General features: G+C 61.2%; 1 protein-coding gene across 10 annotated transcripts; it reads left to right on the top strand.

Moving 5' to 3' along the window:
• Nucleotides 1-6,972: 6,972 nt before the first annotated feature.
• Nucleotides 6,973-25,389, top strand: CDC42BPG (CDC42 binding protein kinase gamma). 10 transcript variants are annotated; one of them, XM_025286635.3, is made up of 37 exons: nt 6,974-7,256; nt 9,772-9,863; nt 9,952-10,035; nt 10,376-10,471; nt 10,901-11,049; nt 11,545-11,638; nt 11,852-12,052; nt 12,177-12,422; nt 12,760-12,839; nt 13,661-13,758; nt 13,846-13,926; nt 14,225-14,316; nt 14,417-14,596; nt 15,012-15,104; nt 15,249-15,373; nt 15,452-15,524; nt 15,729-15,835; nt 15,922-16,036; nt 16,253-16,401; nt 16,482-16,570; nt 16,806-16,858; nt 16,946-17,026; nt 17,129-17,188; nt 17,479-17,584; nt 17,856-17,989; nt 18,079-18,218; nt 18,319-18,400; nt 19,008-19,224; nt 20,103-20,165; nt 20,286-20,885; nt 21,896-21,993; nt 22,221-22,305; nt 22,411-22,531; nt 22,657-22,777; nt 22,904-23,027; nt 23,149-23,234; nt 24,179-25,389. In XM_025286635.3, the coding sequence occupies exons 1-37, from the start codon at nt 7,097-7,099 to the stop codon at nt 24,233-24,235; spliced, it is 4,632 nt and encodes a 1,543-aa protein (XP_025142420.2). In that variant the 5' UTR covers nt 6,974-7,096; the 3' UTR covers nt 24,236-25,389. The 10 variants fall into 10 exon arrangements, with proteins under 10 accessions (XP_044799621.1, XP_044799624.1, XP_025142418.2 ...); XM_044943687.2 differs by having other exon boundaries at nt 15,012-15,107; XM_044943686.2 differs by having other exon boundaries at nt 6,973-7,256; nt 15,012-15,107; nt 16,949-17,026; nt 22,904-23,234.
• Nucleotides 25,390-26,376: the final 987 nt, after the last annotated feature.

The following is a 26,376-nucleotide window of genomic DNA, read 5'->3' as shown; positions in this document are numbered from 1 at the left end:
CTGGCCGCAGGCCCTGCCCTTGCTCCCGCGTCCCCCTGATGTGGCATCACAGAAGCCAGGCCCGCTGCCCTTTTTGTGGGGAGTCCAGGGGCGCAGGGGGCATGGGGTGGAGAATGTCTTCCAGAGAAATACGTAAGCTAGTTTTTCTTCTATCAAGTAACCCTTTTCGTATTTGAATTTTCTGGTAACTTCCCAGCCACTTGTTAAGAAGCTGTGAGTTTTGTCTCCTTCCCCACACTCCACTCAGGAGCCATGGGAGGTGGGTTGCGTGCGGAGCACACCCCACTGGAGACCCCAGAGGCGGCGTTCCCTGCTTCACCCTCTCACTTCCCTGGAACATTCTGGCACACCTCCCTGCCCCACTTTGGTGGGCGGCGGGTCCTCAGGAACCTAGTGGGGCTCGGTGCTCCAGCCCGGGTCTGGCAACCAGACAGAGACCAGTGACAGTCCAGCCCCTACCCTCTCCCATCTGCCTTCCTCCTGAGGAGGGCTCCTCTTGGATGCCCTTAGAATGGCGCCCCCTAGGCTGAGTAGTGGGAAACCCGAGCCCACTGGGGCCAGTGGACATTGCTGCGGGCCAGCGGTTGGCCTCCAGGGCTGTGATCGCAGAGCCCCTGTGGCGAGGGCAGCCGGCTTCCCACCGGTACACCCTCGGGGGTCTCAAGGACTCCTTCACTCTGACCTCTGACCCGGCCCACCCTCCCAGTGCTGCTCTCTAGGCCCCCACTGGGTCCACATCCCCAGGAACTGGCCTCATTACTTGTAGCGGGCCTCGGCCCCCACCCCACACAGTATCAGGAGGATGGAGGTGGCTGCCTCACCGGGAATTCACTGTTGAAGTTTCAGTGGCTTAACCACACTTGCCCGTGGAGAGAAAAAGCAACTGAAGACATGACTTTTTTTCTCGCATTAAAAAAAGTTAAATTGTGCTGAAGCTGGCTTCTAGCTCTGAGATGTCTCTTCCCAGGGCCTGCCCCCTACAGTGCCTGCCGGGGCGCTGGCAGCCAGGGGGTGGGGGCCAAGATACCAGCAGAGACAGACTGGCAAGCCCAGCAGGGTCAGGCCTGCAAATGGGGCCAACAATCCCCTTTCCTTATGCTCGGTGGTGGCTGAGCAGGAATCGTTTATTTGGGGGAAGGATGGGGTGAAGAGGTTGGGAGAGCCTCTGATGACTGGGGACTAGGCTTCCCCCACCCCCAGGGGTTGGGGGAGCAGGTGCCCCCCACCCATGATCGTCTCCACATCACCTCCAACCTGGGCTCCGCCCTAGCCGTGGACAGATGGGTGGGCGCCCACGGGCACCTGGAGGGGGCAAGCAGACACAGAACACTGGGCTCTGTGCTGGCCCCAGGGTGGTTTAGAGACAGGGAAGGCAGTACTTTGAAGGGAGACCAAGCAGGTAACACCAGCAACAAAACTACAAAGGGTGGAGCCAGCCAGAGTCACAGATGGGGGACTGTTTGTACCGCAGAGGGAAGGGTGAGAAATTGCAGCCGACGCCGAGGAAGTGCAGATTTGAGGTGCAGTTGGGGTGGAATCCGCTCCAGGCACATTTGTGGCAAGAGGCAGGATGTGAGCAGGTGCCTGTGGGTTTTGAGGGCCAGGCTGAGTGCTCCACTCAGAGGGTTGACCCTGAACCTCCTGACCTGGAAGGTCAACATTCTCTGCATTTGACAGCCAAGAACCTGAGACTCAGGAGAGGTTGAAGAGCAAGTGTGGCGGGTCTGCCCAGCTCCAAGAGCACGCACACCACCGAGTTTCCAATAGAAAATGCTGTTTAAGAGAAAAAGCAAAGCTGACAGGTCACTGCATCCCCCAAAGCCCACAGCAGTAGACGCAGGCTTGAGAAACCCACCTTGAAGATTAAATGTTGTCACTCAGGCCTGGGATCCTGAAAGCTTGGGGCAGCCCCTTGGTTTCTAGTCATTTGAGAGGTGGAGATGCTCATCCAAGCTATCAGAGCACGAAAATCAGGACAGGTTCTCTTGCTCCTTGAGTGTGAGAAGTGCTGTCCGGCCTGCTCCGCCCCTTTACCTCCAGCCACCTGGGGGCTTCCACCCCTGCATGTCCCAGCATGGGAATGCCGATCTGAGGCTTGACCAGGGGCCGAGGGCGGCCCCGGAATTCATGCCTTGGTTTGGGTTTTACAGGTTGTGGGGGAGTCCTCTCCCGGCCATGATGGGGTTCAGGAAGGCCAATGGGTGTGGACTGAGGTGCAGCCACCCTCCAGGGGAGAGCTGGCCCCCACCCTTTGCCTCCTCCCCAGCTCCCTACCTGGCCAGGGTCCTGGGTAAAAGGCTACCTCTTCAGAGGCTGGACTGGGGTCAGGTTAGGGTTCCAGCTGCCTCCTAGCACTCCTGGAGTCAGAAACTTTTGGGGCAGACTGCCCACATGATACCTCAGATCCCAGGGCGCTGGAGAGGAAGGGAGTCCACCCATTGCCTCCTCCTCGGGGGCAGTGCTATCTTATACCTGGAGGGTCCATGTGAGAGCAATAAACTGTTTTTCTGCTCTTTAATAAAAAGATGAACCATGAATCCCACCCAGTGCCAGCCTCTTACCTCACAGGGACTGGTCTGAGGATGTGCCCAAGGCCACCCTTGAGACTGTGAGAGGATTAGGCAGCCCACCCATCCATCCAGCACTTTAGGGCAGACAGAAAGTAAAGTCGCTCAGTCGTGATTCTGCAACTCCATGGATTATAGCCTACCAGGCTCCTCCGTCCATGGGATTTTCCAGGCAATAGTACTGGAGTGGGTTGCCATTTCCTTCTCCAGGGGATCTTCCCGACCTGGGGATTGAACCGGGGTCTCCTGCATTGCAGACAGACACTTTACCCTCTGAGCCATCAGGGAAGCCTTTGAACAGGCAGGAGTTCAGATCCCAGCTCTGCCACTTGCTGGGGTTCATCTGTCCTCTCCAAGTCCGTTTCTTCAGGCGCTGAAGGCAGACAGTGACCCTTGCTTCCCAGAGGAAGGGCCCATGGATGCCTAACTTGAGTGGCCGCCTTTCCTGAGCACCTCGGGGAGGCTGATGAGGGTGGGAGTGAGGGTGCAAGGAGCCCAACACCCCACCCAATTCCCAGAACAAAGCAGGCAGGACCCACCCTTCCCTGAAGCAGCTCCCAGACTCGGTGGCCAAGAGCCAGAGTAGGTGGTGGCTGAGGGGGCTTGGGCCTGGCTTCCTGTGCGCCCAGAAGGATTGATAATTAGAAAACCACATGGGGCTGCAGCCACTGTGGCTGAGGGGCGTGGGAGCCCCTGTGGCGTGTAGGAGCAGCACAGAGAAGGTTTTTGGAAGAAAAGCCAGGATGATGAAATCACCATATGTCCACCCATTTGGAGTGTGGACGTTTCAAAGGATACACCCCTGTTGTGCTGGGGTGGGCGGGGGAGTGGGCCTGTGAGGCTGCCAAGGACTTGCTTGTGGACTGGGGACCCTCAACCCCACTGTTTGCATCAGCCCGTCCCTCCAAGGCACCCTAGCAAACACACTTTTTTTTCCGAGGGTGGTGTTGGCCGGGGGTGGGGGGGTGGGGGGGTGGGCGTTGGTGCGTGGAGGCTTGTGGGATCTTAGTTCCGCGACCAGGGATTAAACTCGTGCCATCAGCAGTGAAAGCCCGGAGTCCTAACCACTGGACCACCAGGAATACACACAATTTAAGTAAAACGCAGAGTTCTGAGCAGCTGTGAAACTACATGAGCTCCCAACCCTCCAAACAGGTTTGTCCTAGAAAGACAAGCCCTAGCCGCCACTGGAGGGCGCTCCCAGTACCACTGGCCGCCCATACCTGAGCTGGAGCCGTTCTCTGCAGAGCACAGAGAGGGAGACTCAGAGAGAAGGAAATCACTCAACAGTAGGCAGGGCTACAGGATCCCAAGGCTGCCCCTCCTTGTTCTCTGGCTCCTGGGCCAGGAGAGGGCGCTGCACTTCCGGTGTGGCCAAGGGCAGGGGTAGCTTGCCATTCTAGTTACCTGCGGGGCATCTGCTGAGAGGCGCTTCTGGGGGTAGGGCTGGGAGAGGCTCATATCAGTCACCAAGCTGGACCTTGGCCTTGGGGGAAAAGGGTGCCACAGATCAGGGTTGGGAGGCCTAAAAAGTGGGTGCGGATGTGAGCCGGAACCCTGCCTTGTGTCTGGGCCCCTCCCAGACCCAGAGGGCTATGCTCTGTGGGGATCAGAAAACCGGGGTTCCCTGCCACTCGTTTGCACTGGGTTCTGTCTTCGTCCTCTTGGGGCCCTCCCTTATCCGAACCGTCCCTTCTGCCAGGCGAAGGTCATTAAACTGACAGTTTCCTTTTCTAACCATTTAAGACCCTTCTCAGAAGGCTACATGCATCAAGTCCAGTGCAGGCTGGCCTTTCCTGTCCCCTGTCCCCAGAGTCTGAGTGCCACACACTGCCCTTATGCTGGCAGGCACTGGCCTAGGCCTGGAACCTGGGTAAAGAGCACCAGCTGCCACTCACCTCCCCAGCCTCAAGATAGCAATCTGTTAATGAGGGAGGGCATTACTAACTCCTTCCTCTGGCAGGGCCCTAGTGAAGATAACAGATCTACATTCACTTTGAAATGCTAAGAAGCACCATAGGAATGCAAGGTCTGCTGCCCCCAGGGCTGAATGAGAGCTAATGCCAGCACTCCGATGCCAAGGGCACTCAGAGGGGAGGGAGGTTATGTGGGGAACAGGTGGCCCTGCACGAGGCAGTGACCAGAGTGTCGGAGATGGCAGAGGTCTCCTGCTCAGACTCCCACCTCTGTGGAGCACCCACCTGCTGGGCCAGGGTCCTTGCCACACACAGGGTCAGAGAACAGATCTGCTGGGCAAAGTGGGCCCATGTGCCAGAGCTGTTTCTGACAGCAAGGGAGGACTGGCTGCTTGTTGAGGCCAGAAGAGGGGTTCAGACACAGAATGAGTCCTGAGGGGCATTCTGGCCTTACAACTGCAAAGGAATGGACAGAGTCAGACCCGACCCCCTTTCATGGACAAGGAAACTGAAGCTTGAAACAAAGATGTGACAAAAAAGCAAATTACAGGACCAAATAGAACCAGGTACCTGATGGGCGGGGAGTCCCCAGTGCCAGTCCCCATGAAGACCCCAGCAGAACTCAGGTTTTGCTGTCTGGGGCTCAGTTTTTCCCTCTGCTGTACTGTGGGGATAGAGTCTGAAGTGCTGGGGGATGGACTTCTTTGAGAACTTGGCTTTCAGAGAGGCTAAAGGTCACAGAGGGAGTGAGCTAGACCCAGAGGCCTCACCTCACGCTGGCCCTTGAGTGCTGACCCTGAGGGCCATAGTGGGGGTGCGGAGATCAAGGTGTCCAAAAGGGGTCAGAGGAGGATTGGCCCTTCTTCCACCCAGGACCCTCGCCCTGTGTGTTCAGTTCAGTCACTCAGTCGTGCCCACCTCTTTGCGACCCCATGGACTGCAGCACACCAGGCTTCCCTGTCCATCATCAACTCCCGGATCTTACTCAAACTCATGTCCATCGAGTTGGTGATGCCATCGTCCCCTTCTCCTCCCACCTTCAATCTTTCCCAGCATCATGTCTTACTCCCCAGGAAATGGAACGTGGTCCTGTCATGAGCACGGGGCCCTCCTCTGGTCTCTGGCTCCCCCCTGTGGCTACAGAGGGTGAGAACCCTTCCTGGGAGCCCTTCCCCGGCCCTGGCCTTTAAGGAAGCCTAGCCTGCCTTAGGTAAGAGCCAGGAGTGCTCAACACGGCCTCCGATCCTTGTTCCCTGCCCCGTCCCAGGAGACACAGAGTCAATGACAGCATCCCCAGATTTGGGTTTGAATCCTGGCTTCCCTTCCCCCACCTGACTGACTTGGGAGAGACAGAGCATTGCACAGACCTTGGCCCTGCCCCAGGGCAGGTCTCTGAGCAGAGCAAATGGGAGACTGCGAAGGAACCCCCACTGTGTGCTACCGGGGATGTTCAGTCCAGCTCCACAGACCTTCACAGATCGGTTCCCCGCTCAACATGGAGAAACCGAGGAGGCAGGCAAATCTCCAAAGAGATCTTTTAAAGGAAGAATTTGTTGTCTGAAGCCACTAAAATGCCCCACCCCTTGATCCCTCCTCTTGGACAGCCCCGTGTCCCCATGGCGTCTAGCCCAGCCCAGCTGGAGACAGCTGGGCAGAAGTCAGAAATATCCCCGGACAGTCCGACCCTCCCCTCTCCCACCTCCTCCAGCCCAGCCTCGACCTCTCCTTGGCCCTCGTCCTCACGTTCCAGGCGGGCCGCCCAAGCTTAAAAAGCTATGGTGACGTTACCAGGCCAACTCCACTCCAGGATCTAGCTTTGGGGCTTCCTCACCCCTCAGTCCCTCAATTCCCTTTCGTCTTTCCCAAGCCTGTGCGTCATCTGCCAAATGGGTGGAAGCATCCTTGCCTCACCTACCCGTCTCCCAGGTCGGCCGTAACGATACAAACAAAATGAAATCAGAAACTAGCCAGGGGGGTGGGGGGTATGCCAAGAGGCCGGCATCCCAGGGAGGGAGCGGACTACAACTCCCATCCGGCTTCGGGGCCGCAGGCGTCCCCAGCCCCTCTCCCCTCGCTGAGAGGGCAGGCTCTCCGGAGAGGCTGCCCCTGCCCCAGGGGGCGAGGGGAGCTGCAGTGCCCTGGGCACCCCCCACCTAGTAGGACAGGCGCCGGCGAGGGCCCCGGGGGGGCTGGGGCTGGGGCCGCGAGAGGACCGGGTTCCCGTCCGGGATGTGATGGGACCCCCCCCACCCCTCCCCTACCCCTCTCCTTGCTCCGCCCCGCCCAGGAGTTACTCTTCGGGGCCCGCCCCCCCACTTCCTGGCCGGGAGCTGGCCCCGCCCCCGCGCGCCTCCGCCCTCCCACCTTCACCTCCAGTCCCGTCTCCCATTGGCCCGGGCACACCTGCCCGTCCGTCGGGGGGCGGGGCGGAGGGTGGGGAGCGGCGTCCAGGTGAGGGCGCGCGGGCGGCAGCGGAGGACGGTGACAGCGGGGAGGGCGGGAGGGTGGGGGGAGGACTCGCGGACCGACCCGCGGACTGATCGACGGACGGACCGACGGGCGGGCATGCGAGCGGCTCGACTCTAGCCCGGGCTTGGAGCTCCGGCCGCAGCCATGGAGCGGCGGCTGCGCGCGCTGGAGCGGCTGGCGCGGGGCGAGGCCGGCGGCGGCCCGGGGCTCGACGGCCTCCTGGATCTGCTGCTGGGGCTGCACCACGAGCTCAGCAGCGCCCCCCTGCGGCGGGAGCGCAATGTGGCGCAGTTCCTGAGCTGGGGTGAGTGGCCCGGGCGGGACCGTGGGGGGCGGGGGCGGGTGGGAGTTGCACAGAGGGACACCCCGAAGGGAGCCTCTGCCTCCGTGCTCCCTGCTCGCAGACCCTCCTGTGAGGAGCCGCACTCTCTCAGGCGCCCCCACCCCATCCTAGATGACCTGCATTGGCCCTGATACGTGCCACCGGACCCCCACCCTCCGGCCCTTTTCTTCACCTGCGTACTTCACCGTCATTCAGATTCACCCACACACTCGTTCCCACTCCCAGAACCTGGCACGTGGGCCCCACACACATCACACACAGACACACAGAAACTTGGTGCCAGGTGGAGACTCCAGACACATGTACACAACACAGGCTCACCCAGTCACCTCAGGACCGGTGAGAACAGACTCTCACATGGAGACCCTTGTGCACGGGACTCACTGACACGTACGTTTTCTCTGGCTCCCACCTTCCACGGACACACTGAAACACACGTTCAGCTCCTGGAGGGACCCAGGGAGCCCTGCCGACCACCCCACCCATGCTGGCTCTGATACACGCTTGCCTACATCCACTCACAGCTCTTTAGCATCCCCCACTCCCACCACACACAAACAAACATACACACACACACTTACACTTACCCACACACAGGACCATCCAAGACTGGGCCCAGGTACCCTTTGTGGGCAAGCGGCTGACCAGGCCTCCTGAGGGCTGTGCCCCAGGCTGGGGAAGGGGGCCAGGCTGGAGGTGGGTCTGCACCCTTCCTGGGGTTGACTCACCTGAGTCACCAGGAGTGGCTGGCCTCAGATGACCCTGAAGCCAGTGCCAGCCCCCAGGGCTCTCTAGTTACACCTGGTGGGGCCATGGGGGAAGGCCGCCAGGGCCTGGCTCGAAGGGTGGGGTGAGGTGAGTGTGTGCCCAGTGGGTGACCAGCATTCCTGGTATGCCTGAGCTCTGGGCAGGCGCGAGGCCTGGCCTGGCATGGTTGGGGGCCTGTGAGACATGCCCCAGGCCTGCCTCTAGGCGGAGGGCGGTCAGAGGGCCCTTGGCTCTGCTGCCCACCTCTCTCCCCGGGACTCCTGCACCCTGTGTGTGTGTGTCTGACCGTGTTGTCATCACCCCCGTGATGCCCACGTGCTCCTCCCTGCCCGCCTCTGGCACCTTCGCCGTGGACCCCGGCGTGGGGGCCTGTCTGTTGACATCTCCTGAGGTAATTCGCAGGGTGGTGACTCATTCTGCTCCTGCCTCAACTTGTCCCTGCTCCCGCCCAGAGCCCCCATCCCTGCAGCGTGGCGAGGGGACTGGGCAGCCTGTCTTGGGGGCCTGGGTCCTCCTGGCTCTGGGCCCCAGGCTTTGGCTCCCATCTGGTCAATGGGTAGCTGCCCCCACCTCAGGTTCCCCCTTGGAGGCCTGCAGCTGCTCCTCCCCAGCTACACACACAGACCCAGGAAAGAGACAATTTATTTCTGTAATGAGGTTTCCACACCACCCCTGCTGCGGGGGTTCTGCCTGATAAACCTGTGGAGCAGCTCTCTGTCCCGCCCACAGACCTGCCCAGTTGGCAGGGAGTGTACCTGCTGGCAGGGGGAAACTGAGGCAGGGAGCCTAGACCATAGCGCCCTTGACCCCAGCTGCTCCCCCTCACCTCCCTAAGTCTCCAGGCCCCAATTTCCTCCCCCAGGCATGGGGCTCCTCCAGGCCTGGGAAGGGCCAGGGAGTGGCTGGAGATGTCCTTTCGGGGAGTGTCTGGGGCGGTAAGGAGGAGGTGCTTGGCCAGGTACAGGCCGCGTCCAGAGAGGGAGGCAGGGTTCAGAGTCATAGGGCTTCTCAGGCCTGGAGGAGATCCCGAGTGCTCACGCCCTCAGGTGCCAGCATCAGGTGCCAGAAAAGGTGTCTTGGCCCTGTTGTTGAGTCTTGTGTGAACCCAGGCAGACCTCTCTGTACCTCCGGACCAAGGAGACCCCTCTCGGGGAGCACAGAGCCTGCCCTCCCAGAGCCCCGCAGAACAGTGCCCTACCTGCCCTCCAGGGCAGCCCCAGGCCTCACTCCACCCAGGTACCTCTGTGCCTACAAGGGACCCACAGCTCCTTGGTGGCATAGAAGCCTCTCCAGGGACAAGGAATGTTGCCAGTCCAGTTTCCCAAGACAGGCTCTGGCCTGGTCCTGCTCAGGGGCCAAGGACTGCAGGCTGGGGGGTGGGAATGGTATCCCCATCATTCCAGGGTGACCTGACCCGTCAGGGTCAGCCCCCAGGCAGGGGAGGACTACAAATCCCATCAGCCCCTGGGACAGATGCCACCTGGGAACTGTGGATTCAGGGAGATCCAGGGGCCAGGTGGTCAGCAGAGCCAGCACCGCACCTTCCGTGCTTCCTGATCGTGGCTGAATGGGCTGCAGCTCCTGTCAACCCCCTGGCCAGAGGCCATTGCTGGGGAGGTCATCCCTGCCCTGGCCTCGTGGGAGGGCAGGTGAGATGGAGCCGGGGCCCTCCACACAGGCTCTCTGAGCCCCACTCTCTGTCCCTCAGTCAGTCCCTTCGTAGCAAAGGTGAAAGAGCTGCGGCTGCAGAGAGACGACTTTGAGATCTTGAAAGTGATCGGCCGAGGGGCCTTCGGGGAGGTGAGCAGATGGCCCTGGAGTTGGTGGGGGGGAGGAAAAGGTGTTTGCCCCCAGACCGGCGTAACCCCGGTGCTCTCTGTGGCCTCAGGTTGCTGTGGTGAGGCAGAGGGACAGTGGGCAGATTTTTGCCATGAAAATGCTGCACAAGTGGGAGATGCTGAAGCGGGCCGAGGTCAGTGTTGGGTCCGGGGGGACTTGGGGTCCCTGCAGGGGGGAGTCTACAGGCTTCTGAGACCTGCAGGGGGAGTGGCCGGGCATGGCTGCCAAACAAGCAGAGGATCCACCCCCAGAAGCATGGGTTCCTCCCATCCCTTCCGCACAAGAAGCCTTTCTTAGTAAAAGGAGGGTTGTTCTATTTTTCTTATGATAACACTGAGGCTCAGGCTAACACAGGCGACCTTAATCCCCATTCCTAGCCTTACTGAGTTTTCCTCCATCCCCTGAATGGGCAAGGTGGGGTTCCTGGGCTCTGATCCCAACCCCCCCCACCCCGTTTCCCCAAACTGTTACAGACGGCCTGTTTCCGGGAGGAGCGGGATGTTCTGGTGAAGGGGGACAGCCGCTGGGTGACCGCTCTGCATTATGCTTTCCAAGATGAGGAGTATCTGGTGAGGATGCCCAGAAAGCTGGAGGGGCGTGGTGGTGGTGGTTCACTGGCTCAGTTGTGTTCGACTCTTTGCAACCCCATGGGCTGCAGCATGCCAGGCTTCCCTGTCCTTCACTAGCTCCCGGGGTCTGCTCAGACTCATCTCCATTGAGTCAGTGATGCCATCCCTGGGGACAAAGGAGAAGACCTTTGGGGGCCAGAAGCTCTGGTCCAAGGAGAGATAGACCCCTCCTCCTGGGTCCAAGAAACTTCTACTCCCCACCAGCTCAGGCCTGGAGCCTCTTGCCTGAGCCTTGGCTGAGAGCTGGCTGCCCCAGAGCTGCTGGGAGACACGGCCCTGCCTTTCCAGAGCCCTGCAGGACCCCTGTGAGGTGTGCGGGAGACAGCTGCCCCCCTATCTGATTCTTGCCCCCCACCCACCACCATCTAGTACCTGGTGATGGATTACTACGCTGGAGGGGACCTCCTCACTCTGCTGAGCCGCTTTGAAGACCGCCTCCCACCCGAGCTGGCCCAGTTCTACCTGGCTGAGATGGTGCTGGCCATCCACTCGCTGCATCAGTTGGGCTATGTCCACAGGTGGGGCCCCCAAAGCCCCTGCTGTCTTTGCCAGCCTCTCTTGACAGCTCTGAGGACAGCTGAGCATATATGTGCCAAATCCTGTGCTGGGTGCTTCGTATGCAGAGAACCTGTGACTCTTCCCACCCCAAAAGTTGTGTCATGGGAGCTACCATCGTCCCATTTTATAGATGAGCAAGTCAGGGCTTAGCATGGGTAAGCACCTGGCTCGCGGTGACTCGGCCAGTGGGTGACACTGGGGGAGTCTGGCTCCTGTGTCCCCCACGGCACACTCAGCTGCCTCCAAGGGTCCCTCTCCCCAGCTTAACCATCTTCTTCCTTCTTGGGAGCCAGGAGGCCCGACCACCATCCTTCCCCTCTTCACACGCCAACACATGCAGGAACAAAGTGTGAGCATACACACATTGGTGTGTGCACGCGCACGCACTCACACACCCAGCTATGTGCCTAAATGCATATCCACACTCACAGATCATGCTCCCTGCCCTCCCCCAGGGATGTCAAGCCAGACAATATCCTGCTGGACATGAACGGGCACATCCGCTTGGCCGACTTTGGCTCCTGCCTACGTCTCAACAACAGTGGCATGGTAAGAACCCCACCCCACGTGGGACAGAGGATACCCGGCTGGGAGAGTTCCCAGGGGAGCAGGAGGCACCAGGCCTGGTGCGAGCGGCATTAGACTCCCAGGGGAAGGAAGGGCTAAGCCTAGGACCCAGGTGGGGGCACTGGGCCCGTCCAGCCCTGGGGGATGGGGGAGCTGGGCTCAAATGCGAGGCCGTCTCTGTGGTGCCACCCACAGGTGGACTCATCGGTGGCGGTGGGGACACCCGACTACATCTCCCCTGAGATCCTGCAGGCCATGGAGGAGGGCAAGGGCCACTATGGCCCACAGTGCGACTGGTGGTCCCTGGGGGTCTGTGCCTATGAGCTGCTCTTCGGGGAGACGCCCTTCTATGCTGAATCTCTGGTGGAAACCTACGGCAAGATCATGAGCCACGAGGTCTGGCCGCCAGGCCCTGGGATTCTGGGTGGGCCATGGGACTCCTGAGGCTGTGAGGTTGGAGATGCCCTGGGTGGGGGTAGGATTCCAGACACTCACCTGCACCCGTCCCCCGGGACCTCAGGACCACCTGCAGTTCCCTGACGTGCCTGACGTGCCAGCCAGTGCCCAAGACCTGATCCGCCAGCTGCTGTGCCACCAGGAGGCGCGTCTGGGCCGCAGAGGGCTGGACGACTTCCGGAACCACCCCTTCTTTGAAGGCGTGGACTGGGAGAGGCTGGCGACCAGCACTGCCCCCTATATCCCCGAGCTGCGCGGGCCCATGGACACCTCCAACTTCGATGTGGACGACGACACCCTCAACCATCCAGTGAGTGGAGGGACCCACAGCAGCAGTGGCTGCGGGACCCTCCCCTGCCCCGCAAAGTTCCCCAAAGCAGTTGCTGGGCTGGGGATGGGAGGCCCATGGGAGTTATGGTTCACCTGGGCTGGTTCACCTGCACTGAAGTGGATTGTGCCAAGTGAAGGATCTTTGACCACGTGTCATCCTGTCATCCAGATATCCTACAAGAAGACTCCCGGCAGCACCTGTGCAGCCAGAACCTCAAAGACTTGTGGGAGTTGTAGTCTTTTGAGGGCTCCTGGGTCTCGAACCTCCACCTGGAGCTGTACTTCTTACTCTGACTCTCCTTCCCCACTTTCTGCAGGGAACCCTGCCGCCACCCTCCCATGGGACCTTCTTAGGCCACCACCTGCCATTCGTGGGCTTCACCTACACCTCAGGCAGGTGAGTAGTCCTCACACACCTGGAGGGCTGCCTGGCCTGGAGAACACTGGGAGCGCAGCCCATCAGGACCCCGGGAAAGTGACTGAATGCCCCACCTGTATCCACATGAGACAGATGCTCGGGAAGTGTGCTCTGAGCCCCCAGTAGGACAACCCTTCATGTCCTCAAGGTCCTGGTGAGGCCATGACCCCTATGGGTTCTGCCCCAGTATTTGTTCCTCATGGGACCCTCCATGGCAGGCTGGGTGTGTCGTGGACTCAGAGCCAGAGATCTAGTGCTGCTCGCTGAGCCTCACTTTGTACCTCTGTAAAATGGGTAGATACTCTCAGCCCAGTTCCACTTGTAAGGCTGGCCTGAGACTGCAGCGAGGCCCTGGGGGAGTGGGAACTGTGAAGTATAAGCAGATGCCTCTGATCTTTATTCATGGAGTGCTCCCTATGTCCTGGGCCCATACCACTGAGTTCTCTTGACAGCCCTTGCAAGAGCCCCTAGCGTCACCTCCCTTTTCCTGTGGGGAAACTGAGACCTTGATACATTAGGTTATTGTTCAAGGTCACACACACAATAAGGGCCAGGGCTGTGGAACCAGGGCCCAGGGGACTCGGGAACCATTGTCCTGGCCGCCACCCATGGTACCTGCCTGGGGCCTCCTAAGGGCAAGGTGTGCTCTCCTCTGTCTCTCTTCCCAGCCCAGAGCCCAGACTTGGGTACAGAGCTGGTGCGCAGTGGGCATTTCTTAGATGAATGAGTGTTGGATGCAGAAAGATGGAGGAGGCTGGGGGATGGTTCTCTGCCAACTTGTGTTGCTCTGCTCTCCCCAGTCCCGGCCCTGAGAGCAGCTCTGAGCAGTTGGCTCCCCTGGAGCGGAAGCTCCGCTGTCTGGAGCAGGAGAAGCTGGAGCTCAGCCGGAAGCTCCAAGGTATGGGTGCCATCAGGGCCTGGGCAGGGTGGGTTTGCCCCGCCGCAGGACAAGCTCCTCAACATTACGGGTGTCCCCACACTGCAGAGGCTCTGCAGACCCCCTCGGACCACCGGGAGCTGGAGCAGCTGCGGAAGGAAATGCAGACTCTACAGGACAGGCTGTCAGGTACCCCGCCCCCAGCACCTCGTCTCTTCCCCTCTCCCCTCACCTTGGGGGCTGAGCTGGTTTCCCAGCACACCTGAGTCCAACCTGGGTTCCAGTCCTGTCCCTGGGTCTGTACGTGCTGTGTGATCTTAAGGAAATATCTTAAAATCTCTAAGTCTGTGTGTAGAAAATGGGCCGAAGAGATCCACCCCCTGCCCCTCTGCCCCGAACCAAGCTGGGGTGAGGGTTCCATGAGACACTGCAGGTAGAGCTCTTGGCTGAGGCTGTACGTGCAGGTCTCAGTGACAATTCCTGGCAGAGACGCTGGGGGACAGCAAGGCAGACGGGTGTCCGGCTGGCAGCCCAGGCCAGGACAGTGACCTGCGGCAGGAGAGAGACCAGCTCCTCCAGGTGGGGTGTGGTGAGATGGGTGAGTGGCCCAGGGCTGGATGCTAAGGAGGACCATGCCCTAACTTCTGGCTGGCCTTCCCCTCGCCCACCTGGACCCCAGGAGCTGGCCGAGGCTCGGGCGGGGCAGCAGGCACAGGCGCGGGAGCTTCGAGAGGCCAAGGGGCGGCAGGAGGAGCTGCTCCGGAAGCTGCAGGAGGCCCAGGAAAGAGAGGCGGCCATGGCCAACCAGACCCAAGCCCTGAACTCCCAGCTGGAGGAAGCCCACGATGCCCAGAGCAGGGTGAGTGATGGGGTGGGTGGGGACAGCAACAGCGCCCTGCCCTCATGACGCCTGATGTGGTGGGAGGAAGCCTGGGGAGCTTGGTTTGAGGTGCTAGAAACACCAAATGCCTTGCATGCCCAATGTGGCTGGCTGAGGCCTGAGCAAGGGAGCAGGTGGGGTGGGCAGGGGTCTACCCCTTCTACTCCTACTGCGGCCAGCAAAGCCCGAGAATCTGGAGCAAAGTCAAGAGTTAGGGTGGACAAGGACTTCCGTAGTGGTCCAGTGCCTATGACCATGCTTCCAATGCAGGGGGCACAGGTTCAATCCCTGGTCAGGGAACTAAGATCCCACATGCCATAGGGAGCGGCCACAAAAAAAAAAAAGAGTTGGGGTGGACAGGGTCAGCATTGGCTGACTCTGCACCCCATCCCAGCTGCAAGCTCAGGTGGCCGCCCTGAAGCGAGAGGTGACTCAGCTCCAGAGGCAGCGGGAACGAAGCCCGGAGAAGGCGTCTCCCCAGGTCAAGGTGGTGAGGCCTTACCCTCTCCCCAGTGTCATTTCTCTTATCCTGACCCCATTCAGGGTCTATCAGGGCCAGGCCCCAGGGGTAGACTAGGTCATGGACCCCTAGTCTTGGACCCCTGCCCTGACCCCTTTCCACACCCTCTAGACCTTCCACACCGCCTCTGAGACCAACGGCACAGGGTCGCCTGAGGGTGGTGGGCCCCAGGAGACACAGCTGAAGCAGGAGGTGGCCGCGCTGCGTCCACAGCTGGAGCAGGCCCACTGCCAGGGGTGAGCTGGGCAGCCGGGGCAGGGGACAGGGTGGGGGCCCGAGCTGGGGGGTCACCGAGTCTTCCTTCTCCCCTGCAGACCAAGCGGCAAGGAGGAGGTGCTGTGCCGGCTGCAGGAGGAGAACCGGCGGCTGAGCCAGGAGCAGGAGCGGGTGAGCAGTGCAGACGGAGGGTCGGAGAGACCCGGTGGTGGGGGAACAGGCAGGGAGCCAGCTGAGCAGGTGGGCACAGCCGCCAGGGATGTGGGCCAGATGGGGTGGGTGAGCCAGGCTGGACATGGGCAGGCTCAGGGCTGGGGGCTGATCCCCACTTCCCTCGTGGCTCATCTGTGTCTCTTGAATCTCCTTCCCTCCCAGCTCATGGAAGAGCTGGAGCGGGAACAGCAGAGCAAGCAAAGGCTGGAAGGTGAGCGGCGGGAGACGGAAAGCAACTGGGAGGCCCAGATCGCCGACATCCTCAGCTGGTGGGTGCCTGGGGACTGGGGGCGGGGGCTGGGCCCTGGCAGCGCTGAGGGTGTAGCCTCTGACCCTGAGCCCTCTTCCTGATCAGGGTGAATGATGAGAAGGTGTCAAGAGGCTACCTGCAGGCCCTGGCCACCAAGATGGCTGAAGAGCTGGAGTCCTTGCGGAACGTGGGCACCCAGACTCTCCCTTCCCGGCCGCTGGTGAGCCCCAGGGACACCCGGAGGGAGGGGTGCTGGGAGCCGCACTCCGCAGGTAGGGACACTGAGCTCACGGAAGATCAGGGACTTGCCTAAGCTTCCGCCCGGCCCGCAGCAGAGGCGGGGCTTTGAGCCTGGCCAGGTGGTGTGGGGGTGGGGGGGCCCTCGGTGGCAACCCGACCCTGGGGGCATTGCACGTTGACGCCCCCTGGCCACCAGGACCACCAGTGGAAGGCACGAAGGCTGCAGAAGATGGAGGCGTCAGCCAGGCTGGGGCTGCAGTCAGCACTGGAGGCCGAGATCCGGGCTAAGCAGGGCCTGCAGGAGCGGCTGACGCAGGCGCAGGAGGCCCAGCTGCGGGCTGAGAGGTGAGGGCAGGGGCTGGTGCGGCGAGGGGCCCAGGACGCAGGCGGAGGCCTGTGGCGAGCACCCATGCGGTTCTCCCCAGCCGTCTGCAGGAGGCCGAGAAGCGGCACCAGGCCTTGCAGCAGGAGCTGGCAGCCCTGCGGGAGGAGCTGCGGGTGCGTGGGCCGCCGGGTGAGTAGCCGAGCGCACACCTGTCTGTCCTGGAGCAAGACCTCCTCTCCAGGTCCCCAGGGGGATCAGCCTGGCTCTGCTGCCTAACCCGCTGTCTGTTAGCTAGTGCTTACTGAGCCCCCGCTGTATGCACCCGCTCCTTCCCCGCCTGCAGCCTCTCCCCTGGTTTGTAAGGAACAGGTGTTAACCGCACAGGGACCCCATGGCCCCCATGACACGTGCCCTCTGTTTGCAGACACCAAGGCTTCAAACTCCCTGATTCCCTTCCTGTCCTTCCGGAGCTCAGAGGTAAGAACGGGTGCAGGGCTGGCCAGGGAGGACCCCCGGGAAGGACACAGGCAGCGGCCTTGATTCCGCCCCTGTGCCGTTCCCCAGAAGGATTCCGCCAAAGATGCAGGCACCTCCGGAGAGGCACCGGAGCTGAGGCCGGAGGGCCGCCGCAGCCTGCGGCTGGGGGTGAGCACAGGCAGGAGACCCATGGCGGGGCGGTGGGGGGCCTGGGCCTTGGGGGTGGGGGGGCCGGACCCCACCCTCTCCCTGTGCTCGGCTCCCCTGCAGGCTGTGTTCCCCAGGACGCCTGCTGCCACCACACCCCCTGCAGAAAGTCCCCCTGCAAAGGTCAGTGCCCAGTGGGGCGGGGCAGGGGCACCAAGCCATTCTGCCGGGTTTTCGAGGTCCCGCTTGGGGTTCCTCCCACCCCCCACCCCGTGCCCGCAGACCGCGATGGGAATGGTGACGGTGGCACTGAGTTTTGAGTATGGCCAGATCCCCACGGAGCGCTGAGTTCACACTGCCACCTGGCTCATTCGGTGGTCTTGCCTGAATCTCGGGTGGCCTGGGGGAGGTGGGGGGCTCGGGGGCCTTGGGTGAGGGTCAGACATGGGTAATGGGCCTGTCCCCCTCGCCAGCCCGGCTCACACACGCTGCGTCCCTGGAGCTTCCCATCCCCCACTAAGTGTCTCCGCTGCACCTCGCTGATGCTGGGCCTGGGCCGCCAGGGCCTGGGCTGTGACGGTGAGACCCTCAGCCCCCCAGCTCACCAGCCTCCCCTGCGCCAGCCACAGCCCCCGGGTGGGGGGAGGGGAAGCAGCCCCCATCCTGCCACATCAGGCGCCCCCCACCCCCGTCAACATTTCCCACTGCTCAGTTTTTTCTTCTCTCCCTTCACGGGGAACTGGTGACGGCTCCGGGCCGTGACAGCCTGTGGGGCGCTGGGCTGGGGCTGCCTAGGGTCCCCGCTCCTCAGCGGTCCCCGCCCGCCTCATGGCTCCTCCTTTCCCCACAGTTTGCGGCTACTTCTGTCACCCGACTTGTGCCCCACAGGCCCCCCCCTGTCCTGTGCCCCCTGCCCTCCTCCACACGGCCCTGGGAGTGCACCCTGAAACGGGCACGGGCACCGCCTACGAGGGCTTCCTGTCGGTGAGCTGGCACTGGGGGAGGGGAGAGCGGGCGGGCGGGCAGGCGGCCGGGGCCCGGTTGGACCTCCGTGCCTGCCTGCCTTCCCCCAGGTGCCACGGCCCTCGGGTGTCCGGCGGGGCTGGCAGCGAGTGTTCGCCGCCCTCAGCGACTCACGCCTGCTGCTCTTTGATGCCCCAGACCCGAAGCTCAGCCCGGCCAGTGGGGCCCTCCTGCAGGCTCTGGATCTGAGGTGGGTGCCAGGCCATGGTTTGGGGCAGGGGTGGGGGGCAAGTGGGTCAAGGGGGCAGCTGGGGCCAGCAGACCTCTGACCTGCTCCGTGAACCTCCCAGGGACCCTCAGTTCTCAGCTGCCCCTGTCCTGGCCCCTGATGTTATCCACGCCCAATCCAAGGACCTGCCTCGCATCTTTAGGGTGAGTTCAGGCATGGAATGGGCCAGACCTCTGTCTGCCTGTGTGATGGACCCACTCCAGTTGCTCTTCTCCAACACCATGGCTGCGCCCTTCATCCTGCCCCCCCGCCTCCACGGGGATGGCTACAGGAGCCTCCATTCCTGTCTGTGTGGCTACACGTCACCCCACAGTGCAGAGTTTTCCATACGTGAAGCTGGCTGTGCCCGGCCTTGTTTAGGGCCCTGCCGGCTCCCTGCCCGTCCCTGACCTTGAACACTCCTGGTTACTCCACTCGTCCCCCAGGCTCCAACAGAAACATCTCTTCCCCTGGGAGTTCGTCTCTCATGCTTAGCCTGGGTGAGCGGGCCCCACCCTGTGTTCCCACGAGGCCCTGTCCTGTCCTCTCGGTGACACTGGTCCCAGGGCTCTGGAGTTGTCCCCGTGCTTGTCTGACCACCCCCCCCCCCCAACCCTTGGCTTATCACTGCTGCCAGCCAGCGCCTGACATTGCGCTGGGCAGGCCCACCTGGTGCTCCAGGGCCTCAGCGATGGACAGAGGGACAGGAGGAAGGAGAGCTGGCTGCTGGTGCTCTGCCCTCCAGCCTGGGTGCCCCCTCTCTGCCCGTAGGTGACAGCCTCTCAGCTGACCGTGCCGCCTGCCACATGCACCGTGCTGCTGCTGGCGGAGAGCGAGGGCGAGCGGGAGCGCTGGCTGCAGGTGCTGGGTGAGCTGCAGCGGTTGCTGCTGGACGCGCGGCCCCGGCCCCGGCCCGTGTACACCCTCAAGGAGGCCTACGACAACGGGCTGCCGCTGCTGCCCCACGCACTCTGCGCCGCCATCGTTGGTGAGCCTCATGCAGAGGGGGCACCGGCCTGCTGCGGTCACTCAGGCCGCTGTCACTGCCCAGTCCCTGCAGCCCAGGGCAGTGAACCCTCTTGCACACGTGTCCTCCTCACCACTCCTCTGGGCATGGTTGTGAGGGACCTGGGCTGGGGTGGGGTGCCTAGCTTCTGCCCCTCCATTTCTCTGCACCTCCCTTTCTGCTTAAGAATCGTGAGTGAGCGTAAAGACCCAAGGCTTTAGTAAGAGATAAAGGAGGTTCCCCTCCAGGCTGTCAGCAGCCACCTGGTGACTGGGGAGCCTCACACTGTCCACTGTGGGACTGCTGTGTTCACCCAGGAGCCTGGTGCACAGCAGGGCCTCTGAACCAGACCACTGGGGAACAGGAGAGGAGGCTCCCTGGCCACCCCCGGCAGCTGGGGCTGGGGCTTCTCCCTGCCGTCACTCAGGACAGAGCCACGGGAGACAGGGCTCGCATCCTCCAAGTCCCCTGTGTCAGCTTGGAGCCAGGGGACAAGGGCGTTTATTGAGCAGAGGTGGCTGTGAGCTTAACGCTCACTCTGCGATGCTTCATCTCTTTGCAGCCTCACAGCAGCTCTGTGAGAAAGGTACCATTATCAACTCCGTTTTACCAAGGCTGCAAGAGATGACGTGACTTACCCCAGATCCCACAGCTCAGGGTGGGAGAGGCCTCTCATCCTGACTCCTGGCCCCCGTGGCCCTTCCCCATTAGAGCCAGTCTGGACTCAGGGACAGAAGGGTCCAGGAACAGTGGGATTGTCCTTTCTGAGTCCTTGGCAGGGGCAGGCAGACTGCCCAATCTCCCGCCTCTAGATGGGCCTTCTGACCCCTGACCCCTGATCCCCTCCTTCCCTCCTCCAGACCAGGAACGGCTTGCTCTGGGCACTGAGGAAGGGCTGTTTGTGATCCACCTGCATAGTAACGGTACCCACCGGCCGGGCCAGGGTGGGCATGGGTGGAGTCAGCCCCCAGGGACAGAGGAGGCTGGGCCCCGGGCACCCCTCACCCACCTGCTGGTGACACTCTCCCTCGCCAACCCCGCAGACATCTTCCAGGTGGGCGAGTGCCGGCGGGTGCAGCGGCTGGCCGTGAGCCCCGCTGCGGGCCTTCTGGTCGCTCTGTGTGGCCGAGGCCCCAGCGTGCGCCTCTTTGCCCTGGCAGAGCTGGAGAACGTGGAGGCAGCCAGCGCCAAGATCCCCGAGTCTCGAGGCTGCCAGGCCCTGGCGGCCGGGCGCATCCTGCAGGCCCGCACCCCCGTGCTCTGTGTGGCGGTCAAGCGCCAGGTGCTCTGCTACCAGCTGGGCCCAGGTCCAGGGCCCTGGCAGCGCCGCATCCGTGAGCTGCAGGCACCAGCGCCCGTGCAGAGCCTGGGGCTCCTGGGCGATCGGCTGTGCGTGGGTGCAGCTGGCACCTTCGCCCTCTACCCGCTGCTTAACGAGGCAGCACCTTTAGCGCTAGGTGCCGGTCTTGTGCCTGAGGAGCTGCCCCCGTCCCGCGGGGGCCTGGGCGAGGCCCTGGGCGCCGTGGAGCTCAGCCTCAGTGAGTTCCTGCTGCTCTTCACCACCGCCGGGGTCTACGTGGACAGCGCTGGCCGCAAGTCTCGCATGCAAGAGCTGCTGTGGCCAGCAGCGCCCACGGGCTGGGGTGAGGCCTGTGGAGGGCCAGGCTGGGTAGGACCTGGTATCAGAGGAAGACAGGGTCCTGCCCAAATTCCTGAGTTTGGATTTGGAGGCCAGTATGTGCCCTCCTGCCTGACAGACCCTTGGTGGCTTGTATGGGATCTTCCTTCATCTTCCTCTTGCACAGGACCTTGCTTTCATTCAAGCTCTTCCCCTGCCTGAACTACTGTCCTCTTTGTAACTGGCCGCCTCTTCAGTTTGCAAGTCCAGCCCCAGGGTCTAGAGCTAGTGGGCCCTCCATAAATGACCCCCATGATTGTTGTCAATATCGTTACCGCTTTTACACTCCTCCCCCGCACCATCGGTCCTTTGCTCCTTTTTGCTCCCCCACCTCCATTCAGATCTCTGCCCTGATTCTCAGCACCTTCTTATTACAATGACTGGTTTAGTACATGGGGGGTCTGCAGTGCTTCATCGCATTCAGCACGCAGCCCAGGCAAGCACCCCCCAGGGGCTATAATGTTTGGAGGAATGAATGAGTGAACAGGGCATCAGGGGAGCCTCAAACGTCCACAGGTAGCTGAGGTGTTGGGCTACAGGCTGGAAGAGAGGGACAATGCTCCTTTCACAGTCGCCCTTCTGGGGTGGGGCCTGCGGGTTGGGTGTAGCACAGACACTTGGTGTGTAGGCGTTGGATGCAGACTGCCCGGGGCCAGTTCCCAGCTCTCACTCAGCACAAAGTGAGACTTAGCTCTGGGGTTTCCGTCATCTGTAAGTTAGGGACGATAACATTACCTGCCTAGAGTTGTTTGACAATTAAAGGAGGAAAAATACAAGCAGGCCTGACATGGCTTAGAGTGAGTGCTCCCTGTTCCTTATCTCTGACTTGCTGTGGAGCTTGGGTGGGGCAACCCAGAGAGTCTCCAGGAGGACCTTTGGTGGGGTGTGGAAGTTACAGTGCCCTACGATACAGCCCAGAGAGGTGCCTGACTTGCCTGGGGCTGCACAGCACAGTGTCCTACCCTGGTTATGCAGGTTATGCAGCCCCCTACCTGACAGTGTTCAGCGAGAATGCCATCGATGTGTTTGATGTGAGGAGGGCAGAATGGGTCCAGACCGTGCCACTCAGGAAGGTGAGTGCGGGGACTTCCCTGATCGCCCAGTAGCTAAGACTCTGCGCTCCCAGTGCAAGAGGCTTGGGTTCAATCCCTAGTCAGGGAACTAGATCCCACATGCTGCAACTCAGATCCAATGCAGTGAAATTAATTAAAATTTAAAAAGTGAGGCCTGCCCAGGCCCCTGGGGCTGGACTGGGGTGCGGTTGGATAACATGGTGTGACCTCTGTGCCTGCTGCCTCAGGTGCGACCCCTGAACCCAGAGGGCTCCCTGTTCCTCTTTGGTACCGAGAAGGTCCGCCTGACCTACCTCAGGAACCCGCTGGCAGGTGAGGGAGTGTGGAGGTGGGAGGAAGGGGTTGTGACCCTGAGCACCAGCTGACTGGGGCCGTGGGGCCTTGGGAGCACCGCCCAGCTCTCTGCTTCTCTGGCAGAGAAGGACGAGTTCGACATCCCCAACCTCACGGACAACAGCCGGCGCCAGCTCTTCCGCACCAAGAGCAAGCGCCGCTTCTTCTTCCGCGTGTCGGAGGAGCAGCGGCAGCAGCAGCGCAGGTGCGCCTGTGCGCCGTGCGGTGGGTGGGCGGGGCCTCCCGCTTTGGGGGCGGGGCGAATCCAAGCCTCGCCTTCCTGGGGAGGTGTCACCTTTGCCCCGCACGTCCCTTCCCCTACCCCCACAGGGAGATGCTGAAGGACCCTTTCGTGCGCTCCAAGCTCATCTCAACACCCACCAACTTCAACCACCTGGTGCACGTGGGCCCTGATGACGGGAGACCCAGCGCCAGGGACCTGCCCCCGGTGGTGAGTTATGAGTCCTCTGGAGCCCATCAGCAGCCTCTCCTTACCTGGGTCCCTGGACCTCCACACGTCCAGGCCACGTGCAGTTCATGTGACCCGGTCCCAGCCCTTCGCGCTGTCCCCTAACAGGCTGCGGAAGTGAAGGGACGAGGTGCCCGCGGCTCTGGCCCGCAGCGGCCCCACAGCTTCTCCGAGGCCTCGCGGCGCCCAGTCTCCATGGGCAGTGACGGCCTCGCAAAAGACGCAGACCCCAGTAAGGACAGCCTCACCGCCTCCACTACCTCTGCGTCCCTCCCCTATGTTTCCACCCTCTTTGGACGCTTCAAATCTGACCCTGGATTTTCGTCCCCTCGCTCATCCTGCTCCTGGAGCAGTGAAGAGGAAGCCTTGGACATCTCTGTCCAGCGAGTCTGTGTCCTGCCCCCAGGGATCTCTGAGCCCTGCAGTCTCCCTGATACAGGTGAGTCTCCCCCAGCTCAGAGTCAGGCCCTTCTGTCTCGTGCTGGGAGCTGAGGCCAGAGAACAAGCTGAGCCTACACCTGCCTTGGATGCTAAGAGATGCTGACTCCCTCTGTCTAACCCCTTAGTGGGTTCCACTTGCCTGGAAGCAGGTCAGCCTAGGCCTGACTGTCTTGGCTCTGACGGTCTCAGCATTGTGGCCCCAGGTGACATGCCCAGCCTCCCTAAGCTTGTCTCACCTGTAAAATGAGGTTATCGTTATGAGAACTTTGTGAGGTGAAGATACCTGAGCACGATGCCTGGAACAAAAGCAGAGCACCACAGAAAGGGAGTTCTTGGAATTCTGAGCACAGGCCCAGCCTGTGGGCAGGAGGTCAGGGGAGGGAGCAGTCCACTCTGGCTGGGGACCTGGAGGATCTAAGATTTGGGAAGTCACCCCCTCCCCCTCCAGTTCTGTCTCCATCTGCCACCCCCACCGCAGCCACAGCAGGCCACTCGAAGCCCTGGGGCCCGCCGTGTTCTCGCACACCTCCAGGCCCTTACCCCTGCCATCCGCCCTGCTCCTCTTGGAATGCCCTTTCCGGTCCTCCACCTGATTAAGACTCAGGCCATGCTCAAGGCTCTTCACCGACATCACCTTCTCCAAAGGCCACCTGGCTGCCTGGTCATGTGGTCACTGCCTCCCTGGGGCCAGTGCCGCCTCTGGCACCCTCCTCCCTCCACCCTGTCCTTGTCGATCCTGCTGTGCTCTAGTTTTCCTATGAGGTCCTTGATTGCGAGGGTCAAGTTTGTCTTCTGCCTGGAGTAAAGCCTATTTGTTGATTGAATGTAGAATGAGCGAATGAATGGATGGGTCCTGGGAAAGCCTCTGAGAAGTGCTGACCTGATGAGAGAGGAGTCCTGCCTTCCTCTTTCAACCCTGACTCCGTTTCTTTCCCCCTCCAGGTCTCAGAACGACCCCGGAGCCTCCCCCCAGCCCCTGAATCTGAGAGCTCCCCTTGATGTCCTCTGGCAGGGCCCAACTCCCAGTCCCAGGACCCAGAGAGACATGAGGGAGCAAAGAGCTTGAGGAATGCCAAACTCCGGCTGGTCCGGGACATGTGGAAATTGGACTCAGGGAGTGTCTGGGCTGGGCAGCCGTGGCCTGGGTTTCCAGGCCCCTGCGGGCGGGATAGGGGTGGGGGTCTGACTCCCAGCCCTCATCCTGCCCTTCCCTCTGCTCGCAACCCCAACCTGTGCTAGCCACGAGGAATAGGGTGGCCCCCTCCTGTTCTGGGGGCCCCTCTGCCCCATCGTCCAGGGGTGATTGTGCCAAAGTTCTCATCTCCAGGGCCAAGCCCCAGGAGGCCTATGAGAGTCTGGATGTGGGACAGAGAAAGGCTGGACCCCTGGGAGCAAGCTGGGGTCTTGGCTGTGGACTAAAGCCCAGCAAGGCCAAGTAGGGGCATATCCCAGACTCCACTCAGGGGCAGGGTAGGAAAGACAGACTCTGATCAAGAGGCCAAGGTAGAGAAGGAGAGAGGATGTCGGTGAAGGTGGTGAGAGAGGCACAAGGGGGGAAAGGAAGTGCAGGAGGAGAGGATAGTGATTGGAAGGAGGTTGAGAGCCAGCCAGAGGAGAAGGAGAAGGAGAGAAGGGTAAAGGACAAGCAATGGAGAAGAGAGAGGCCAAAGGAGAGGGCTGGAGGGAGTGGGAGCTGGGAGAGCACAAGCCCAGGCCCCTTCTCTCTGCAGGGAGGCAGTGGGGCTGGAAGAGGGAGGGGCCCCAAGAGCCAGCTAGCATCCATTAGTCATCTAATCCGTCCAGGAGGAAGCAGACTCCCAGTCAGGGGTGGGATGGGGGGTATTTATAAGGGCTACTTGGTGAGAGGTGGGCACCCTTTGGGTCTCCAGGCACACTCTGGCCCTTCCCAGAAAGGGGACGGGTCCTTTTTCTCAAAGCTTTAACCACCTGTGTATTAGGGGATCATAGGAGCATTTTATTATTGATCACAGTCATTATTATTTTATTATATTACTATTTTTATTAAACGTCCCCCTACGGTTGAGTAGGGGGCAAAATAAGTATTTATCTTCTCAAATGCCATATGCCCGGGAGGGATCAACCCTGACGCTCTGTGAGGCAGTAAGAACCAATAAAAACAGCTTTGTAAGCTGCTGGCCTCCCCGCCTGGATCTGTCTTCCTGGGGTTCAGAAAACAGAGGGATCGGGGAGGAGGGAGGGGATCAGGGACAGTTAAAGACCAGGTTGTCTTTTTGTGTCTTCACAAATCAGATGATGTTCACACGGGGGGTGGAAATGAGAGTTTAAGAGTGAAGGGACAGGGACTTCCCTGGTGGCCTTGTGGCTAAGACTGTGAACTCCCAATTCAGGGGGCCTGGGTTTGATCTGGGGTCAGGGAACTAGATCCCACATGCTGTAGTTAAAGATCCTGCATCCCTTAACTAAGACCCAGGGCAGCCAAATAGATATATATATTTTTTTAAGTCCTAAGTGAAGGGGCAGTTTACAAAAGTGTGGGCAGCATCAGGGGAACCGACCAAGGAGTGGTGGTGCCCTGAGCCCTGGCAGCAGCGAGGAGCTGTTATCACCTCCAGGTCAGCTGGGCAAGGCAGGTGTTACCAGCGGGAGTTATGGCTCTCAGGGAAGCACTTGGCCGTGGCCAAGCAGGAAGGCAGCCCAGGAAATTAATTCCTTTCCTCACTCTACTCCCTCCCTTCCATCTCCTGCTTCCTCTGGTCCAAACCCAAGCAGCAACCAGAGGCTCCTAGACCTCAGTTTCTGCAGATCTAGAGGGCAGCCTTTAGGGTACAGAACCGGGAGGTAGGGGGCCGGGGTAGGAAGTGGATCTGGAGGGCACGGCCTGCTGTTCCACCCAGGTGAGGCTGGTGGGGAGGCGGGGATGTCTGGGAGGGGTCTCCTTGTTCTGAGCTGGGGTGTCCATGACTGGGCAGGACCCTGGCCTGGAGGTGGGGCTGGGTGAGGCAGGAAGGTAAGGCCTGTGCACCAGGATCAGGGCAGGTCTGGAGCTGATGGCTGTGCCCTAAGGCTTGTAGATGGCCCGAAAGCTAGGAAAAGTAACCAAAAAAGGGCCTAGGTCTTGCTAGAGCTTGGGGGCCCATGAAATTCCAAGGCCTGGTTAG

This window comes from Bubalus bubalis, chromosome 5, assembly GCF_019923935.1.
Source record: "Bubalus bubalis isolate 160015118507 breed Murrah chromosome 5, NDDB_SH_1, whole genome shotgun sequence".
NCBI lineage: Eukaryota > Metazoa > Chordata > Mammalia > Artiodactyla > Bovidae > Bubalus > Bubalus bubalis.
The sequence above is the reverse complement of the archived record's forward strand: the minus strand, read 5'-3'. Positions and strand labels throughout refer to the sequence as shown.

Bases quoted from the DNA above. Each gene is read 5' to 3' on its own strand.
- CDC42BPG (XM_025286628.3), top strand. From the start codon at position 7,097: ATGGAGCGGCGGCTGCGCGCGCTGGAGCGGCTGGCGCGGGGCGAGGCC. The intron at 17,585-17,855 runs GTGAGACCCTCA...CTTTCCCCACAG, and splicing joins CCAGGGCCTGGGCTGTGACG to TTTGCGGCTACTTCTGTCAC. The intron at 18,401-19,007 runs GTGAGTTCAGGC...CTCTGCCCGTAG, and splicing joins ACCTGCCTCGCATCTTTAGG to GTGACAGCCTCTCAGCTGAC.